General features: G+C 36.5%; 1 protein-coding gene across 8 annotated transcripts in view; it reads left to right on the top strand.

Moving 5' to 3' along the window:
• Positions 1–16,872, top strand: part of NCAM2 (neural cell adhesion molecule 2) — a 567,512-nt gene that overhangs the window by 451,469 nt on the left and 99,171 nt on the right. For all 8 annotated transcript variants that reach the window (XM_055279341.2, XM_055279340.2, XM_063640653.1 and 5 more), the window contains one exon: positions 7,035–7,208. In XM_055279341.2, coding sequence (XP_055135316.2) covers positions 7,035–7,208 — 174 coding nt within the window. The remainder of the gene's footprint in view (positions 1–7,034; positions 7,209–16,872) is intronic.

Genomic DNA, 16,872 nt, shown 5'->3' with positions numbered 1-16,872 from the left:
TGAGTCTGAAAGAGGAAGTAGAAACAGGTTCAGGGAAGAAGAAAGGGAAAGACTCAAAGAAACATCAAGGTTACACTTGTACATAGGCACTATGCTCTGAAAGGATGGGACTGTTAATGAGTAAGGCATTTAATGGAAGACTGGAAGGGTATATTGTGTGAGAAGACCAGTGTTGGTAATGGCATAGAGAGGTAGAGAGAAGTTAAGTCACAGATCTTAAAAACATTCATCATGTTTGCAGGGCAAGGTGGTTTACGCCTGTAATACCAGCACTTTGGGAAGCCGAGGTGGGTGGATCATGTAAGGTCAGGAGTTTGAGACCAGCCTGGCCAACATGGTGAAACCCCATCTCTACTAAAAATACAAAAAAAAAAAATTAGCCAGGTGTGGTGATGGGTGCCTGTAATCCCAGCTACTCGGGAGGCTGAGGCAGGAGAATTGCTTGAAGCCAGGAGGCGGAGGTTGCAGTGAGCCGAGATCACACCATTACACTCTAGCCTGGGCGACAAAAGCAAGACTCTTCCTCCTCCAAAAAAAAAAAAAAAAATTCATCATGTTTACATTCTGTCTGGTATACAACGAGGGAAATTTGGAGATTTTTAGTCATAAAGCAACATAATTCATGTATCTTAGAAAATTATCTTGGTGGTGTTCTAGAGACAGATTTCAACATAGCATAAAATATACATATGTAACTAACCTTCATGTTGTGCACATGTACCCTAAAACTTAAAGTATAATAAAAAAAGTGACACAACTGCCAATTTCCAAATTCTCCAAATATCTAAAATATATAAATTGAAACTCAAACACTCTAATGTTCGCTCTTCAAAATTTTTTTCTGGCTCATGATAGTTCTAAATTGAATGTTTGAAGGGTTCATTGTGTTATATTTGATTTGCTTATGAGCCATTGTTGAAATGCCCAGTACTAAAGATAAGTGAATCTGGGTGTCTGTGAGTTGTGAGAAGGGTCAAGACATACTCATATTTGGAGGAAATAATTTCCATTGGTATCTTGGTAGTGAATGAATACTTCTATGGAGAATATTAGAGGTAAAAATGGGAAAACCAAGGTCAGATCTCTGGACTACTTCAGTTTAATTCATGGACTTATAAGAACAAAAAAAAAATGAAAGAAAATTTTCAGGGAGATAGTGTATCTATTTTGAAGGATAAATGTAAATATAATTGGTCAAATACTGTGAAAAAATCTAAATAATAATTTGGATTTGGCAATTGGTAAAAACTAGGTGAGTAGTGAAATGAGAAGGAACTTACAGCATTTCAGATGTATTGCAGGTTGGCTATATAATATTAGATTAAGCTCACAATATTTCTTGCTCTGTTGTGGATGCTGTAGCAAAATATATTAGACTCTGTAATGTATTAGCAACAAAAATATATTGCCCACAGTTCTAGGGGCTGGGAAATTCAAGATCAAGTTTTTGGTGTAGGGCCAATAACCAAATTGTTTTTATAGATGGTGCCTTCTGTGTGTCCTTATATGGTGAAAGGGGCAAACATACTTCATTAAGCCTCTTTTATGGGGGCACTAATTTTATTCTCGAGGGTGGATGTCTCATGACTTTATCACATCCCAAAAGACCCCACCTCTTAATAATATATTCAACATATAAAATTTGGAGGGAAACCAGCATTCAAACCACAGCATGATCGAAACAAGAAAAATGTGTATAAAACCTTACAGAAGTAAGGTAGCCACTCAAAACAGAAGTAGATAGAACCTATCTCAACATAGAAGTCCCTGAGTTGCAAGCAATTATGGTGACACTGCATGTAACAGTGTTACTGGATCTAGGAAATTCAGTTACTTATGTTCCGATTCTTGTAGTATTTGAGACTTTTACCAGATAGAAATTGATGAGGAAATCAAGCAGAAACTGATTTATTATAAAGAACAAGCTGGTTATAAAATCACTGGAAAGGCAGAGAAAAGACCAAAGACAGCCACCAATATTCTACCTTGAAGGTCACAAAATAGCGTAAGCGTGGTCCACATGTGAAGTCTGCAATGACTAACTAGAGGTCAGGAAGCCCTGCTGCCAAGTTACCCCTCAGCTCGTAATCACAGCCACACCACTCCAGAAACTGGATGAATAGGCTGTGGAGTGGGGAGTTCGGATGCTACCCTCATTCATATCTGCAGAGCCCCTTGTCCATGTGCACCTCCTGAGAAAAGTGGGACTGACATTCACAGCCCTCCAGCATTCTAAACTATATACACGTTACTTTCATTCTAGGTTCACTCCATGAAACTTAGAACCATAGCAGCAAGTGAGTCTAGGAAATGAAGATTTTAGCCTGCAATTTCTTATGATAAACAGGAGTATCTTAAATCATAGAATTTGACTCTGAGTGTTAATACAAAAATATCTAGGGTTTAAAATATCTAGGGTTTAAAACACCATTCTGAAATAATATGCAGGCTAGCACTTCCTTTTAAAGGAGAGTTTACAAAAATCAAACTCTTCAGATTCCTGGATCTAAGTTTAGCAACACCACAGCCTCATATGTGTAAAAAGAGCACAGTTACTGTCTATGAACTCTGCATGCTAGGAAACCAAATTCTCAGAAATAAAGATGTTGGGGCAGAAATTAGAAAAAATCTATTGAAACAGAGTAACAAGGAACAAAATAAGAGTATGTTTCCTGAGAAGAGAGTGAGATTGAAAAAAAAAGAGATCTTTATAATTCACAGTAATAAGACTGAGAAGAAAGAATAAAATTCCAAAGAAGAAGAAACAGGAAGAGAAGAGCTATCTGATAAAGAAAAATTTTGGAGAAGACAAAAGGAAAAGACATTGTCATTCAGAGATGGAGTGTTTAGTCTTGGAAAATGAGAAGATAGAATTCCATTATCAGTTAATCAAGAGGTGATAGCTCTCCAAGACATTGGTTACATTGAAGCATTACTCACAATAGCCAAGATATAAAGATGTACAGCATGATCTTACTTATATGTGGAATTCTAAAACAGTGAAACTCATAGCAGCAGAGAAAAATGGTAGTTGCCAGGGGCTGGGGAGTGGGAGAAATGGGAAGACGTTGGACAAAGATTAAAAAGTTTCAGTTATGCAAGATGAATAACTTCTGGGAGTTTAATGAACACAGGTTAATTCAGTGACTCCAGAGATTGTATCCATCTGACTCCTAGGTCATGGCACCAACTCCTTGCCATTACACACCTCAAAAAATTCTGAGCTGAACATCGGTATTGTATCCATTACCTGCCATTTGACTAAAACATTGATACATGTCAGTGGATACAAAAGTATGTAATAGAAGGAGGCTGATGATCAGGGAGGGATAGAAAAATTACAATGACTGACATTTGCTGAGAGTTTTAATGTATTCTAGGGTCAAAGTGCTCAACATTACTTGACATTTCCAACAACACTCGCAGTGGTACTATTCTAATCTCCATTTGGGAGAGAAAACTACTGCGATGTGAAAGGATTAAGTGCTGTAGTTGACAAAAGTGGCAAGGCCAGGCCTTGAATCCATGGATTCTCATGACATATCCAGTCTCTTAATCCAACAGTTTACCAGCACTATTACAGATGAAGAGAAAGAGTAAACAAATAAATATTTGCACAATTGCTTTTCTATTCATTTATTCATTCATTGAATGGTGGATGGTATTCATCAATTTTTGGGATATAAGATGCTAGGAAATAGTTCAGAAAACTATGTTAACAATGAAGGAATAATAGTGTGTGAAACTGAGCATTCGCTATGAGCCTCAGTTGAAATATTGGGCTGTGTCTGAAAGTCTTTTAGAGTAGACCCGTATCTTTGCATACACCCAGTGCATTAGATAATCCAGGATCCTGAACACGAGGCTGAAAAGATCGAGACTAATGTTGTAATGAAAATGAAGCTCCTGAATACCATCCCAGGGAAGTGATGTGATTAGAGTCGTTCTTTACAAAGATTGATTTTGCATTTGCATGGCTCGTGCACTGATGTTTTTGTTGGACATCCAATAGAAAAGGAAGCCAACAGCCGCTAATGGCATCACAGGAAAAGTCAGATAGGGCCTGGGCTTGGGAGGTAACAGAGGAAATGGGAAGGAAGAAATAGATACAAGAATTATAATGCAAGAATTATTAAAATAGTGTTTTGACTGATTGTGATGTATATGATACATAGGAATCAAGGGTGAAAGCAATTACAGAAAACTCCAGAAACTGAAGAGCAGAATTAGAGATGTTGATTCTGGGCACATCTGACACTATTCACTTAGATATGTTCTCTATCTTTGTATATTATTTTTCATTACTGAAATATTTAATTAATCAAGCATTTCCTGAGAACTTAGTATATTCCAGTCACTTTGTTCTATGTTACATGTATCTATCTGTATGCATGTATAAATAGGTGTGTGTGAATATGTGTTTGTAAAATGTTTTATCTCTTTCCTAAGAAACTTACAATTTAGTAGTCAGTTGACAGTTGGACTTATAGAACCAAAATGTAAAAAATATTTAGAAAGAGAATGAAAGTCATAAGCATGCTTTTGCTTTAAAAGCAATAATAGAAATAAGAGGCTAGTGGAAAATAATATGAGTAAAAGGCTACAGTAAGTGTCAGCAGATCTGAAAATGGACTATATAGCTAGAAGAGACTAGGCACTGGCCCATGTTTTGATGATGGTGGCTTTGTGCTAAAAGGAAAAAAAGGCTCTTCTTTCTCTGCAGGTGCACCATGACAGGGTGCACAGTTGGTGAATGGTGCAGCCTCTGCAGTCAGAGTAAAAACAAACAATCATGTTTATACCATATATTCAAAGATGAAAGCCCAAGAGGATAATATCTCCCTCTCATCCCCCAGAATGTACTACCTTCACTTTTGACATATGTCCCCAAACTGGAGTGTAATGCCTATGACATCCAACTTAGATCTAATGTACGTTAGGGAGTCAGCCATTCAGCACAGACTGAAGAATTGGCATTTTTTAAGGGGATCCGTGCGCATTTGTTTGCCTTTCTTCTATACTTTGGATCAAACTTATAAGTAAATTTTGGATCAAACCTACAGCTGTAAAGACATGCAGATTTACCTGGAGATTAAGGAAACATGAAAATTATTAGAATATTTGAAGGCCTAAAAACATTATTTAGATATCTTAAAATTTGTATTTCCAGATATGATTTTAATAGTTCTAAGACTTTTGGATGCATCAGAATTCTACACATGTGCTTTAGAGTTGTAACATAATGTACTTCATAGGCTCCCTAAATAATTTACAGTTTCTAATTAGAGTTGACATATACACTGTGGCATTTCTTTTCAGTATTCACATATGAAAGGCCATAAAGCTGTCCTCCTGGCTCTTGCTCAGTGCTATTTATAAGGCATATTTTATGTGACCTACAGTGACCTTTTTTAACTCCAGCAAATAAAGTACATTTAACTTTTGACTGCCATATGAGATTTTTGTTTTTATTTTTATTCGTATTTATTTATTTTTGAGATAGAGTCTCTCTCTGTTGCCCAGGCTGGATTTGCAGGGGCGTGATCTCAGCTCACTGCAACTTCCACCTCCTGGGTTCAAGCAATTCTCCTGCCTCAGCCTCCCAAGCAGCTGGGATCACAGGCACACTCCACCACGCCTGGCTAATTTTTTTTATTTTTGTGGAAACAGGGTTTCACCATGTTGACCAGGCTGGTCTCAAACTCCTGACCTCAAGTAGTCCACCCACCTCGGCTTCCAAAGTGCTGAGATTACAGGTGGAAGCCATCATGCCCAGCCCCAATTTGAGATTTTTATGTAAATGATTGATATAAGAATTGAAATTCACATGTACTGCATGTGAGGCAGTACTCGGGAGACTGAGGCAGAAGAATGGCGTGAACCCAGGGGAGGCTGAGGTTGCAGTGAGCTGAGATCGTGCCACTGCACTCCAGCCTGGCCACAAAGCGAGACTCCGTCTCAAAAAAAAAAAAAAAAAAAAAAATTCAAGGTGAGATTTGTGTGGGGACACAGAGCCAAACCATATCATATATATATATTCCCTCTCTCTCTATATATATATGTGTGTGTGTGTGTGTGTGTGTGTGTATGTAAATATATATATTCCCTCTCTGAAAAAAATATTTTTTTTTTCCAAAGTTTAAGGTTACTTCAGATGTGATAGGAACAAAAGAGGAAGAGATTAATAGAGAAATTAATGTGAATGTATCTCTAAATCTTGATGTTTCTGGAGTAGAGTTTTCAAAAATCCCTCACTGGGATTTTTTTCTTCTAATTCTGCCTGCTCTGCCTTTGAGATAGTTCTTCTGAAATAATTTTTTATATTAGACACTAAATTAAATGTCCACCTAAGATACCTTATTGAACTTGAAATAATTTAAGTAGTGGATGGATTAAAATAAAACACACAGGAAGAATTTTATAGCTATTTTGAAAATATGGGAATAGGATTTTAATATCTCAACTAAAGGTTGAATTTAGTTGGATAATATATAAATGAAATTAGACCCAATAGTTTACAGTCTTATTTAGTTCATAATACTGACATTTTTCTCAAAACTTAGCACTTACCTACAATAACTGTGGTGAATGCAAAGAAAATACATTTTGTATTTTCACAAGGCACCATTATTTATGGTGACGGTTGAATAATTGATTTATGTATTCTAACATTTTAACTACCCTCTTTATCTCTCTTTTATTTTTTTCTCTTAAACACACACAAGATTGTTTTCCTGGACCTCAATAAAATATTTATATTGTATAGAAAATGCAGAAGTAACATATTCCCTCAATAATTGAAGTGTGATTTTAATTTTGCTGTCTATTTTCTGTGGTAATAAAAGTTGACTCGTGTATACTTTCTTGAAATTTCAAAAGAACATTCAGGTGTTTAAGGAAGTTCTGTAACTCAGACATATTAAGCGATACAGGTAGCAATTTTCCTTCACTCCTATTTCTCTTAACAGCATTGCCTTAATAATGGCCATTCCCATTCCGTTGGTTATGTTTTCTTTATATTTCTGTATCCATAGATGTGCCATCCAGTCCCTATGGAGTGAAGATCATAGAGCTGTCACAGACCACAGCCAAGGTTTCCTTCAACAAACCGGACTCCCATGGAGGTGTGCCTATTCATCACTATCAAGTGGATGTCAAAGAAGTAGCGTCAGAAATCTGGAAAATTGTACGCTCCCATGGAGTTCAAAGTGAGTCAACAATTTCAAAATGGGTTGATTAATTCAAGCTGATCTTCAGTATACCTGTATGATTAGCTTTTTCAGTTTCCTCCAACATTTTCTTTTCTTTTAATAAAGTGGTGTTGGGAAGATATTTCCTGTGCCCCATTCTTCTTGATAATAACTCGAATACAGAGTGAATAGTTTCCGTCTTCAGTAAAAATGAAAGAGCTTAGTAGAATCAGCAGAGTTCAATTCTGGAGGAAGAAGTCACTTCAAAAAAATTCGTTGGTGGAAAGGCAGTTGCTCAAATACTACATATGATGGCTGGATTTTATGAAATATATGTTCATGTTTCATTTATTAATATTTCTCTCAAGATAGGTGTGAAAATGATACTGCAAAATGTAGTTACCTTCTATACTTATGAAGCCATCTATAAAAATCTGTAGAATTTTATATATTTGTTTACTTTTTGTATTTTTATATTTTTTTACTTTTATATTTCTATTAAAAATCAAAATAATTTCAGAGCTTCTTTTCACTTACGTAAAATTTCATCATCTTATGAAAATGTAGTTTGTTTTCTCATTAGGAGGAGACAAAACTAAAGCAGGAAATAATAAGAAATTACCAGTTTTGGCCTCTGTTGTTTAAGACACAGAACCATATTGAGTGTTCCAAAAGCGAAGCATAAAATAGTGAGGTAATTAATGCTCCATATGTCTGTTCTATGAGAATCCTACCTTGACCCTAACACATATGGTGTAAGGGTTCAGTAAAAAGCAAGAGCCTTCTGGAAAAGGAAAGAGGGAACCAATTCTACTGAACATAGAAAGAAAGCAAATGAAATCATCCTGGTGTCATCTGTGTTGACCCTACTTTATCATTTTGCACTGAGAGTAACTATGGGTTTTTGATAGAAGTATCAGAAACATTAATCAGTCATCTATCATGTACCATATACTTCAAATAATGGCCTCAAACTGATAAGCTCATATTATTTATTTTAATTATGGAATACTTGGATTATATTATCTGTGCACATTGTGTGGTTTAGGAGAGATTTATAAAGACAGTGCCCCCAAAACAATGAGTGAGACGAAGGACTATAGTTTTTTTAAAAAAATTTATTAACCTGGATGCAGGAATATTGTGCTGCTTTGAATTTTGTTTTGTTTTATTTTATTAAAAGAGAGAAAGGGCCGGGCACGGTGGCTCACGCCTGTAATCCCAGCACTTTGGGAGGCCGAGGCAGGTGGATCACGAGGTCAGGAGACCGAGACCATCCTGGCTAACACGGTGAAACCCCGTCTCTACTAAAAGTACAAAAAAAAAAGAGAGACCCACATAGCTGGGTCTACGTGGTGGCGGGCACCTGTAGACCCAGCTACTCGGGAGGCTGAGGCAGGAGAATGGCGTGAACCTGGGAGGTGGAGCTTGCAGTGAGCCGAGATCACGCCACTGCACTCCAGCTTGGGCGACAGAGCCAGACTCCGTCTCAAAAAAATAAAATAAAATAAAAATAAATAAAAGAGAGAAAAAGGAGGGTGGTAGGTGAAAAACAGAAAGAAAAAATGCATTATTTCCTAGACTGCATAAAACTCAGTGTTTGTGTTCAAGCACAAGCATGCAGAAATTAATATTAAGTCTGAATATTATAGAAATTGAACACGGTACAAAAGTGCTGCCGCACCCTAGCGCTGCCAAACCCAGGAAAAAGTTAACAGGCTCCCTCCAGACTTCTTGCAAAGGTGCAGCACCATGGAGAATTTATAGTGCCCTTGATCTGGCCAAATTGATCAAGGTGAAAATCCTGACATTGTATCTCACGTATCCATCTGTCAGAGGCAGATCATTATGTTTATAAAACTGAAATATAATAACAAAGCACATTCGTTACTTTAAAATGAGAAATAACTGTCACAGAAATTAGAACATTCTGAGTCTGTATAAGTACATACTTTACCTGTTGGTATATTGTGAAGATACAAAATGAGAGCCAGAAACTTGTTTCGTGAGTCTAGAATATCAACTAGGGAAGTTGCATGCATAGAATGTTTAATGGCCTCAGACTGGGACAGTTTAAAGCTTGCGAATGAGAATAAAATACTCAAAAGTCTTGTGGCTGGGATTTCTCACTTTGATTTGAGGAAAATGACTGCATTAGTACTTTTTTTCTGTTTCCATTGTTGATTCATCTTCCATAGGTATGTGAATGAGTACCTTAAAATCAAGTTATAGTTATGTAATCAAACCATTGTATGATCTCAACTCAGTGTAGTATAAACATGAATTTTAAATTTGACTACTACATTAAGCTCTTCTTTTTGATGCTCCCTTTCAGTTATTTAATAATATATTTGGCAGACACTGTAGATATATTATCATCTTCCAGCATTAGAAAAAAAAAACATTTCAGTATTGGTGGTATAGTGGTGAGCATAGCTGCCTTCCAGAATAAACAGTTCAGCCATGCACAGTTTAAAACTTATAATAATGTTTAATTTTGCGTTCACATTGTCTCTGACCTCCAGGAAAGTAAACCTCAACGTGGGGAGCTTAATGGTGACATGAACTACATCTTGTCTTGGAAAGGTGAAAGAGATCATATACCTCTTATGTTTCTGGTGCTGTTGACCTCATTGGGCTGTCGCTGTCACCTGCCCTCTGTGGGACAGGCATCTAAGTACCTGCCGCCTGGGGATGTGTGACTGGAGTGCAAGCACACTAGAAGGCTTTTTGGAGATAGAATATTCCTCATGGGGTGCTACTTAGCTTGAGCTCTTTATACACTTCCTCACCCTTTACTTCAGCAGTATTTCTTTTAAGTGTGAATGTCACCCACGAACGTTATGCAATATCCACTTGACCAAGAGAAATGTTCCACATTCTCACTTGGCTAAGATGTAAGAAACTGCATTTCTTTGCAGCTGATCTCTTTCTCCAGTTTTCTTTTTCCTCATTTTAAAAAGACATAGTAGATGAATCCTCTGTAAAAGCAGAAGTCCAAATTGAGATGCAAATATCAAATCTCTGTCATCACTTGTGCCAAAAAGTTCAGTGGGTTCTGTTCACCTCTTGGACTTACCTTCACTTACTGGGAGGGAGGCATCACTGCACTTTCTTCTGGGTGGAAGACTTACTAGTTTCATCAGTGGATTTTTTCCTCCCCCTAGTTTTCTGCTTACATTGCGGGGAGTGGGAAGGACAGGGGGCATGGGAGTTGACTCTCAAGGCTGGGGTTGCAAACCCAGTTTAGCATCTTCTTCTTTAACTCTGCAGGAGGTGCCTGACCTCTTCTCAAATGTTATGCATTTGATGTTTTTTTTCTTCTCTCTATGAATTGTCTCAGTTGAAAATTCCAGTGCTACAGAAACATGCTCGCTCAATTTCCGTACAGTTTCTTATGGCTGTGTGGGTGCTATTGTTTCTACCTGAGATTAAGAGTACCTATGTAATGGGATTTATTTATTGCTGCATTTACACTTTATATCTCAAATGATGTGATCTCATTTTATATATAAAATCATGTTTTGGGGAAAACCAAGTTTTTAAGGATTTCTTAGTGTAGACTCCATATTTGTGTAGCAGGCATGAATGCAAATATGTAACTATAAGAACAACATAAATACAATGACTACCCAGGGAAAGAAGCTGAGTGATTCCATCGGGGCCACTCCTAACATTGTAAGGTATGTGTGTCTGGCACTTGTTCTTTCTTTAGCAGAGAGATGTATTATTTTGTAAAGATATAGTAAAGATATTCATCAGAATAACATGATTTTTGCTGATAGAAATATGAAATGTGATGTTAATAAGCATAATTATGTTTACTGTAAATTGACAGCAATGACTTGATTATTGAAACATATAACATAGTTTTGACTTAAACGTTCTACTTTAATCAAACATATTTTCATTTTGTATCTGTGATTTCAGTGAGTCACTATGTCCTTTAAAGTAACATTTCCACCTTACTCACATTTTCCCATCTGACTAACTTAGGTCCTTTTAACACTTCCCAGAATTATTGTTTTACCTTGAACCACTTATAATATGCTTTCACAGTCAATCCTTGAAAGTGCTCTCATAGTAAAATTCCTTCTTCCTCCAGAATGAGCGACTGCCAAGTGGCACTGTATTTCAGATGTTATATCATATTGTACATATTTTAATATATAACATATTATATTTTATAGTACTCCTCTTACATTATAACTCTGAAGGATTTTTTCTCCTAGTTTATAAACTCCATGAGTGAACCTCGTATGCCTTGTTTATGTCATTATTTCAAATACCAAAAGCATATTAGGGTAGACGGAATACTGAAATTTGGTGGAGGTAGGAGACTGGAAAGGATTATTTTATAGCATCTCTGACTGGGTCTTAAGTGAATCCATTATACATCCCCTTCCATATGTGTCTACAGAAGCAACTTTTTTTTTCTTTTTTTTTTTTGAGACAGAATCTTGCTCTTGTCCAGGCTAGAGGACAGTGGCATGATCTCACCTCACTGCAACCTCCGCCTGCCGGGTTCAAGCGATTCTCGTGCCTCAGCCTCCCTAGTAGCTGAGATTACAGGTGTGCACCACCACACCTGGCTAATTTTTGTATTTTTAGTACAGATGGGGTTTCACCATGTTAGCCAGGCTGGTCTCGAACTCCTGACCTCAGGTGATCCAATCGCCTCAGCCTCCCAGAGTGCTGGGATTGCATGCATGAGCCACTGCGCCCAGCCTTCAGGTTTTAATTTTAGCAAAAGTTTTTATTTTAATAGGAATCTGAAGGAAAAAATATTTATGGTAGAGAAAGTTATTTCAGTTTGGTAGAAAAGTAGTGCTTTATTGTTTTCCATATACCTTTTTTTTCTGACAGGGTTTTGAAATATAGATTTTGATTTATAATCAATATGCCTGTTCTTGATAGGTCAGAAAACTAATTTTGAATAAAGGCTTGAATTAAAATACAGTAAAGTTTAGTAGATCAGATACTGAAATCTTAGGTGCAAATATGCAAAGTACCAGCAATAAATATAGCCAGCATTCAAAAAACAAATTATTCCTATTTCTTTAAATGACATGTGTTGAAATGTTTTGAAAATACCTATGGTACGCATTGTCAAAGAAAACTACTCTTGCATCCTGATACACAGCTGGGAATGTATAAAACATATTCATTTATTCAAGCATAGAACACGTGTATGTTCATTCATACACTGAGTCATTGGTTTCATTAGTGAAAAATAAGAGGCTAATGAAACTTCCCAAATCTCTTAAAACAGAGGAACTGACTCATGGAATATGTGTAACTCCTACTAGCCTAGTTGTGCAGTCATAAAGTTCTGCGTTAGGGCTAAAGTTATGGTAGAATTTCTCTTAGTATATTTGTCTCAACAAACTTTAGTTCGCTGCTGATGTAGAGATTTCATGCTTACATATTTCTAACAGCTTGACATTTTAAAAAATGTGTCATTAAAATAACCTTTTACTTAAAAATAATTTGATTTTTATAGATGAGTTCAAAGATGGTACCAAAAGTACTCAGACACCCTTCACCCAACCTCCCTTATAATAACATACTATACAGTACATGTATCAAAATTAATGAATTATCACGGGTACATTAGTAGTAAATAAAGTACAGAGTTTATTATGAAATGTCGTTTTTAACAGCCTTCCTCTATTGTAGTTATCTCGTATTGAAAATAAATAGGCCTGGCACAGTGGCTCATGCCTGTAAACCCAGTTCTTAGGGAGGCTAAAGTGGGCAGACTGCTTGAGCTCAGGAGTTCAGGACCAACCTGGGCAACATGGTGAAACCTCATATTGACAAAAATACAAAAATTAGCTGGGTGTGGTGACATGTGCCTGTGGTCCCAGCTACTCTGGAGGCTGAGACGGGAGGATCACTTGAACCCAGGAGGCAGAGGTTGCAATGAGCTGACATTGCAGCACGGCACTCCAGCCTGGGAAACAGAGGGAAACCCTACAACAATAACAACCAAAAAAAAAAAAAAAAAAAAAGGAGAAAGAGAGAAAAAGAAAAAGAAAAGAGAAAAAATGGATTAATAAGAATGCAAACATGGAAAAGTTCATATCATTTTTACCTGTTAAAGATTTCAGAAATTCTATTCAACAAGTAAAACCTACATGTACTTACCAAGCTTAGTAAACATTTTAGATGAATTTTACTTTTCTCTTTGTTAAAGACAATTTTTAGGTAGAAATATAAGTCAAGTTAACAATCAAACTCATTTGATTGACTCATTTAAATGACTGGAATTAGCAGGGTTTCAAATAAAAATTAGTGAAATTCTTCATAACCCTGTAGTCTTCCAAATCAAAATTTTCAAACATAACTTTTCTCTCTCGCTCATCACACTTCACTCCCAATTTGTAGATTTTTAAATTCTGAAAGTGTTTCTGCTTCAGCAGTAGTTAATATTTACATCACCTTCAGGTAAATTTTAATGCAGTTTTCATGAGAAACCCATACATGTTTCATGTCTACATAACTAAAAGACAGTTATTATTTTACGAAGCATGGAATGCCAAAAACAAAAACAATACCTTATTTAAGTGACATCCTAGTGAATCTCCATTTGTCATGAGATCTCCAGCATTCCAGTTCTGGCACAAAGTGATTACTCATGCCGTCACTTCAAAATGATGATTATCTTCATTTATTTTAGTTATATTGAACAAAATATACATTAAAAAATCTAATTACTAAATATTCTCCAACAAATATATACTTAGTATATACTATTAGTGTGCATGCTTTCAAATATTTGGACTATATCAATGAATGGAACAAAAAATTATTTGCCCTTAAGGAGCTTAGATTCTAACAGACGGATTCAGATAATTTTTATGCCTTATTTCATAGGTTTAAAAGAACAATGGGGAAAAGGGAAGAAGAGAGGGATTGAAAATATTGAGAAGGTTGGGAGACTTAGCAATTTTAAGTAAGGTAGTGAGGGTAGGTTTTATTGGCAAAGTGATTTTTCAGCAGAGACTGGGAAAGATGAACATGGTATCCTGGAGGAAAGCCTCCCCGGCAGAGTTAGCTGCTAACAAAAGTGCCCTTAGGCTGGAGTGGGCTTGTTTGATTAAGGAACAAAGAGGTCAGCATGGTTGCACTAGAGAGAAAAAATCAGATGGCGTTTAAGGAGATGCAATCAGAAAGATACAAGGTTAGGCAAAGGAGTACTTTATGTAATGAATATGACCTGGCAGTACTGACATCTCCTGAGGGATTGTTAGAAGTGCAGACTCTTGTATCTTTTCTCAAATCTATGAAATCTAGACTTCATTTTAACAAGATGACCAGATATTTACATACATGTTAAAGTTCCAAAAGCACTGATATAACACATTGTAAGATCACACAGGACTTCAGTTCTTTTTCTGGTTTTTAGAGGGGGTCCTTTGGGGTGTTTTGTGCAGAGTATAATGACCTGAAATATCTAGGATCACTCTAGCTTGAGAGAAGAGTGCAATAAGGCGGAACAGTTCAGAAGCAATGGTGGTCTTCTAAATGAAAGATGCACAGCACTCAAACCAGGCAGTTGAGGAGGGATGGGAAGAAGTTGTCAAATTCTAGATGTATTTTAAAGGTAGTGTCCAGAGAATTTCCTTAGATGGGTAGAAACATGGAGGATAGGACATAGGGTGGAAATAAACGAAATAAAGAAACTGAAGCTGATTCTGACATTTTAGACCTAAAATCTCAACTAAAAGTTGCCAAGATAGGAAAAACTAGGTGCATCTTGTTTGGTGAGTGGAAATCAGCCTTGTGAATTAAGACTTTAAATTGATGTCTTTAATCCAGTAGAAATACCATGAAGGCAGTAGAAGATGGCTAAAGAGAGGTCTAGACTGTAGGCACAAATTTAAAAGTCACTTGCATTTGGATGTTTAAAGTCAGGATATTGTGAAATCATCAGAGGAATAAATGCAGAGAGGGGAAAGAAAAGGCCCATAGACTAAGCCATTGTCTGGTTTACTTATATATTAGTAAATATTTTCTTAAAGATGTTTGCTGTATAATAATGAGTTATCTAAAGTGTGACTTTTCTAAATTTGTGGGGAATTTTCTACTTTGTGTTATGGTGCTACTAAAAATAATAAAAGAAATTATTGATATGAGTCTATGTTACTTGAAATATTTTTTAAGGGGAGATGTACCTCAAAAGATATTCCACAAGACATGATCCTTTCTCTTTATCCCACCCTCGCCCCTCCCACAAACACTGGATTACTTTAACTATACAAGAATTTTCCTGCTTTCTCTTGTGGACATTTATTGCTATAAATTTTCCTCTACGCATAGCTTTAAATGTGTCCCAGAGATTTTGGTATGTTGTGTCTTTGTTCTCAATATGCAGCCATAAAAAAGGATGAGTTCGTGTCCTTTGCAGGGACATGGATGAAGCTGGAAACCATCATTCTCAGTAAACTATCACAAGGACAGAAAACCAAACATTGCATGTTCTCACTCATAAGTGGGAGTTGAACAATGAGAACACATGGACACAGGGAGGGGAACATCACACACTGGGGACTGTCGAGGGGTGGGAGCCTGGGGGCGGGATATCATTAGGAGAAATACCTAATGTGAATGACGAGTTGATGGGTGCAGCAAACCAACATGGCACATGTATACCTATGTAACAAACCTGCACATTGTGGACGTGTACCCCAGAACTTAAAGTATAATATTTTATTTTCTTTTTTCTTCTTCTCTTCCCTATTGTGCTTGCTTTCTTTGTTGTGGAAAAATATATTACTGTGTATTTTTATGTATATTAGCAGACATCTTTTATAAGCAATGAGTAAAGGATTCATTTGGTCCAATGACATGAATCAATGACAGTTATTGCATTTTTCAAATGCTGTAGCATACCAGATCTAAAGCTTCTTTGGATAACAGTTCTGATGGGATGGGTCTAAATTTCTCTTTTTAAGTACTCAATGAGAGATAGCCCTTTTCCATTATAGTAGAGGCAGTTGTTCTGTAGGAGGACCTATAGATTTCTCAGAGGTTCAAGGTCATTGTAAAATAATTTCCAGTTATGCTTCAAGGTGTTTATCCTGCAGCGTTTCTTTGAAACAATTCCCTGGGAGTAACTGGATTTCCCTCTATCATGCTACTCAACTTCACTGTTATAGAAAACTTTTAAGATAATCAGTATTTATACTGGTTATCAAAGGGAATAATTCCAGTTTTTGCCCATTCAATGTGATATTGGATGTGCGTTTGTCATAAATAGCTCTTCTTTTTTTGAGACGTGTTCCATCAATACCTAGTATATTTAGAGTTTTTAACATGAAGGGATGTTGAATTTTTTCAAAGGCCTGCATCTATTGAGATTATCGTGGTTTTTGTCAATGGTTCTGCTCATGTGATGGATTACGTTTATTAATTTGTGTATGTTGAACCAGACTTGCATCCCAGAGATGAAGCTGACTTGATCATGGTGGGTAAGTTTCTTGATGGGTTGCTGGATTCGATTTGCCAGTATTTTATTGAGGATTTTCGTATCGATGTTCATCAGGGATATTGGCGTGAAGCTTTCTTTTTCTGTTGTGTCTCTGCCATGTTTTGGTATCAGGATGATGCTGGCTTAATAAAGTGAGTTAAGGGGAGTCCCTCCGTTTCAATTGTTTGGAATCGTTTCAGAAAAAAT

The sequence above is a fragment of the Symphalangus syndactylus genome, chromosome 5 (genome assembly GCF_028878055.3).
Source record: "Symphalangus syndactylus isolate Jambi chromosome 5, NHGRI_mSymSyn1-v2.1_pri, whole genome shotgun sequence".
Classification (NCBI taxonomy): domain Eukaryota; kingdom Metazoa; phylum Chordata; class Mammalia; order Primates; family Hylobatidae; genus Symphalangus; species Symphalangus syndactylus.
The sequence above is the reverse complement of the archived record's forward strand: the minus strand, read 5'-3'. Positions and strand labels throughout refer to the sequence as shown.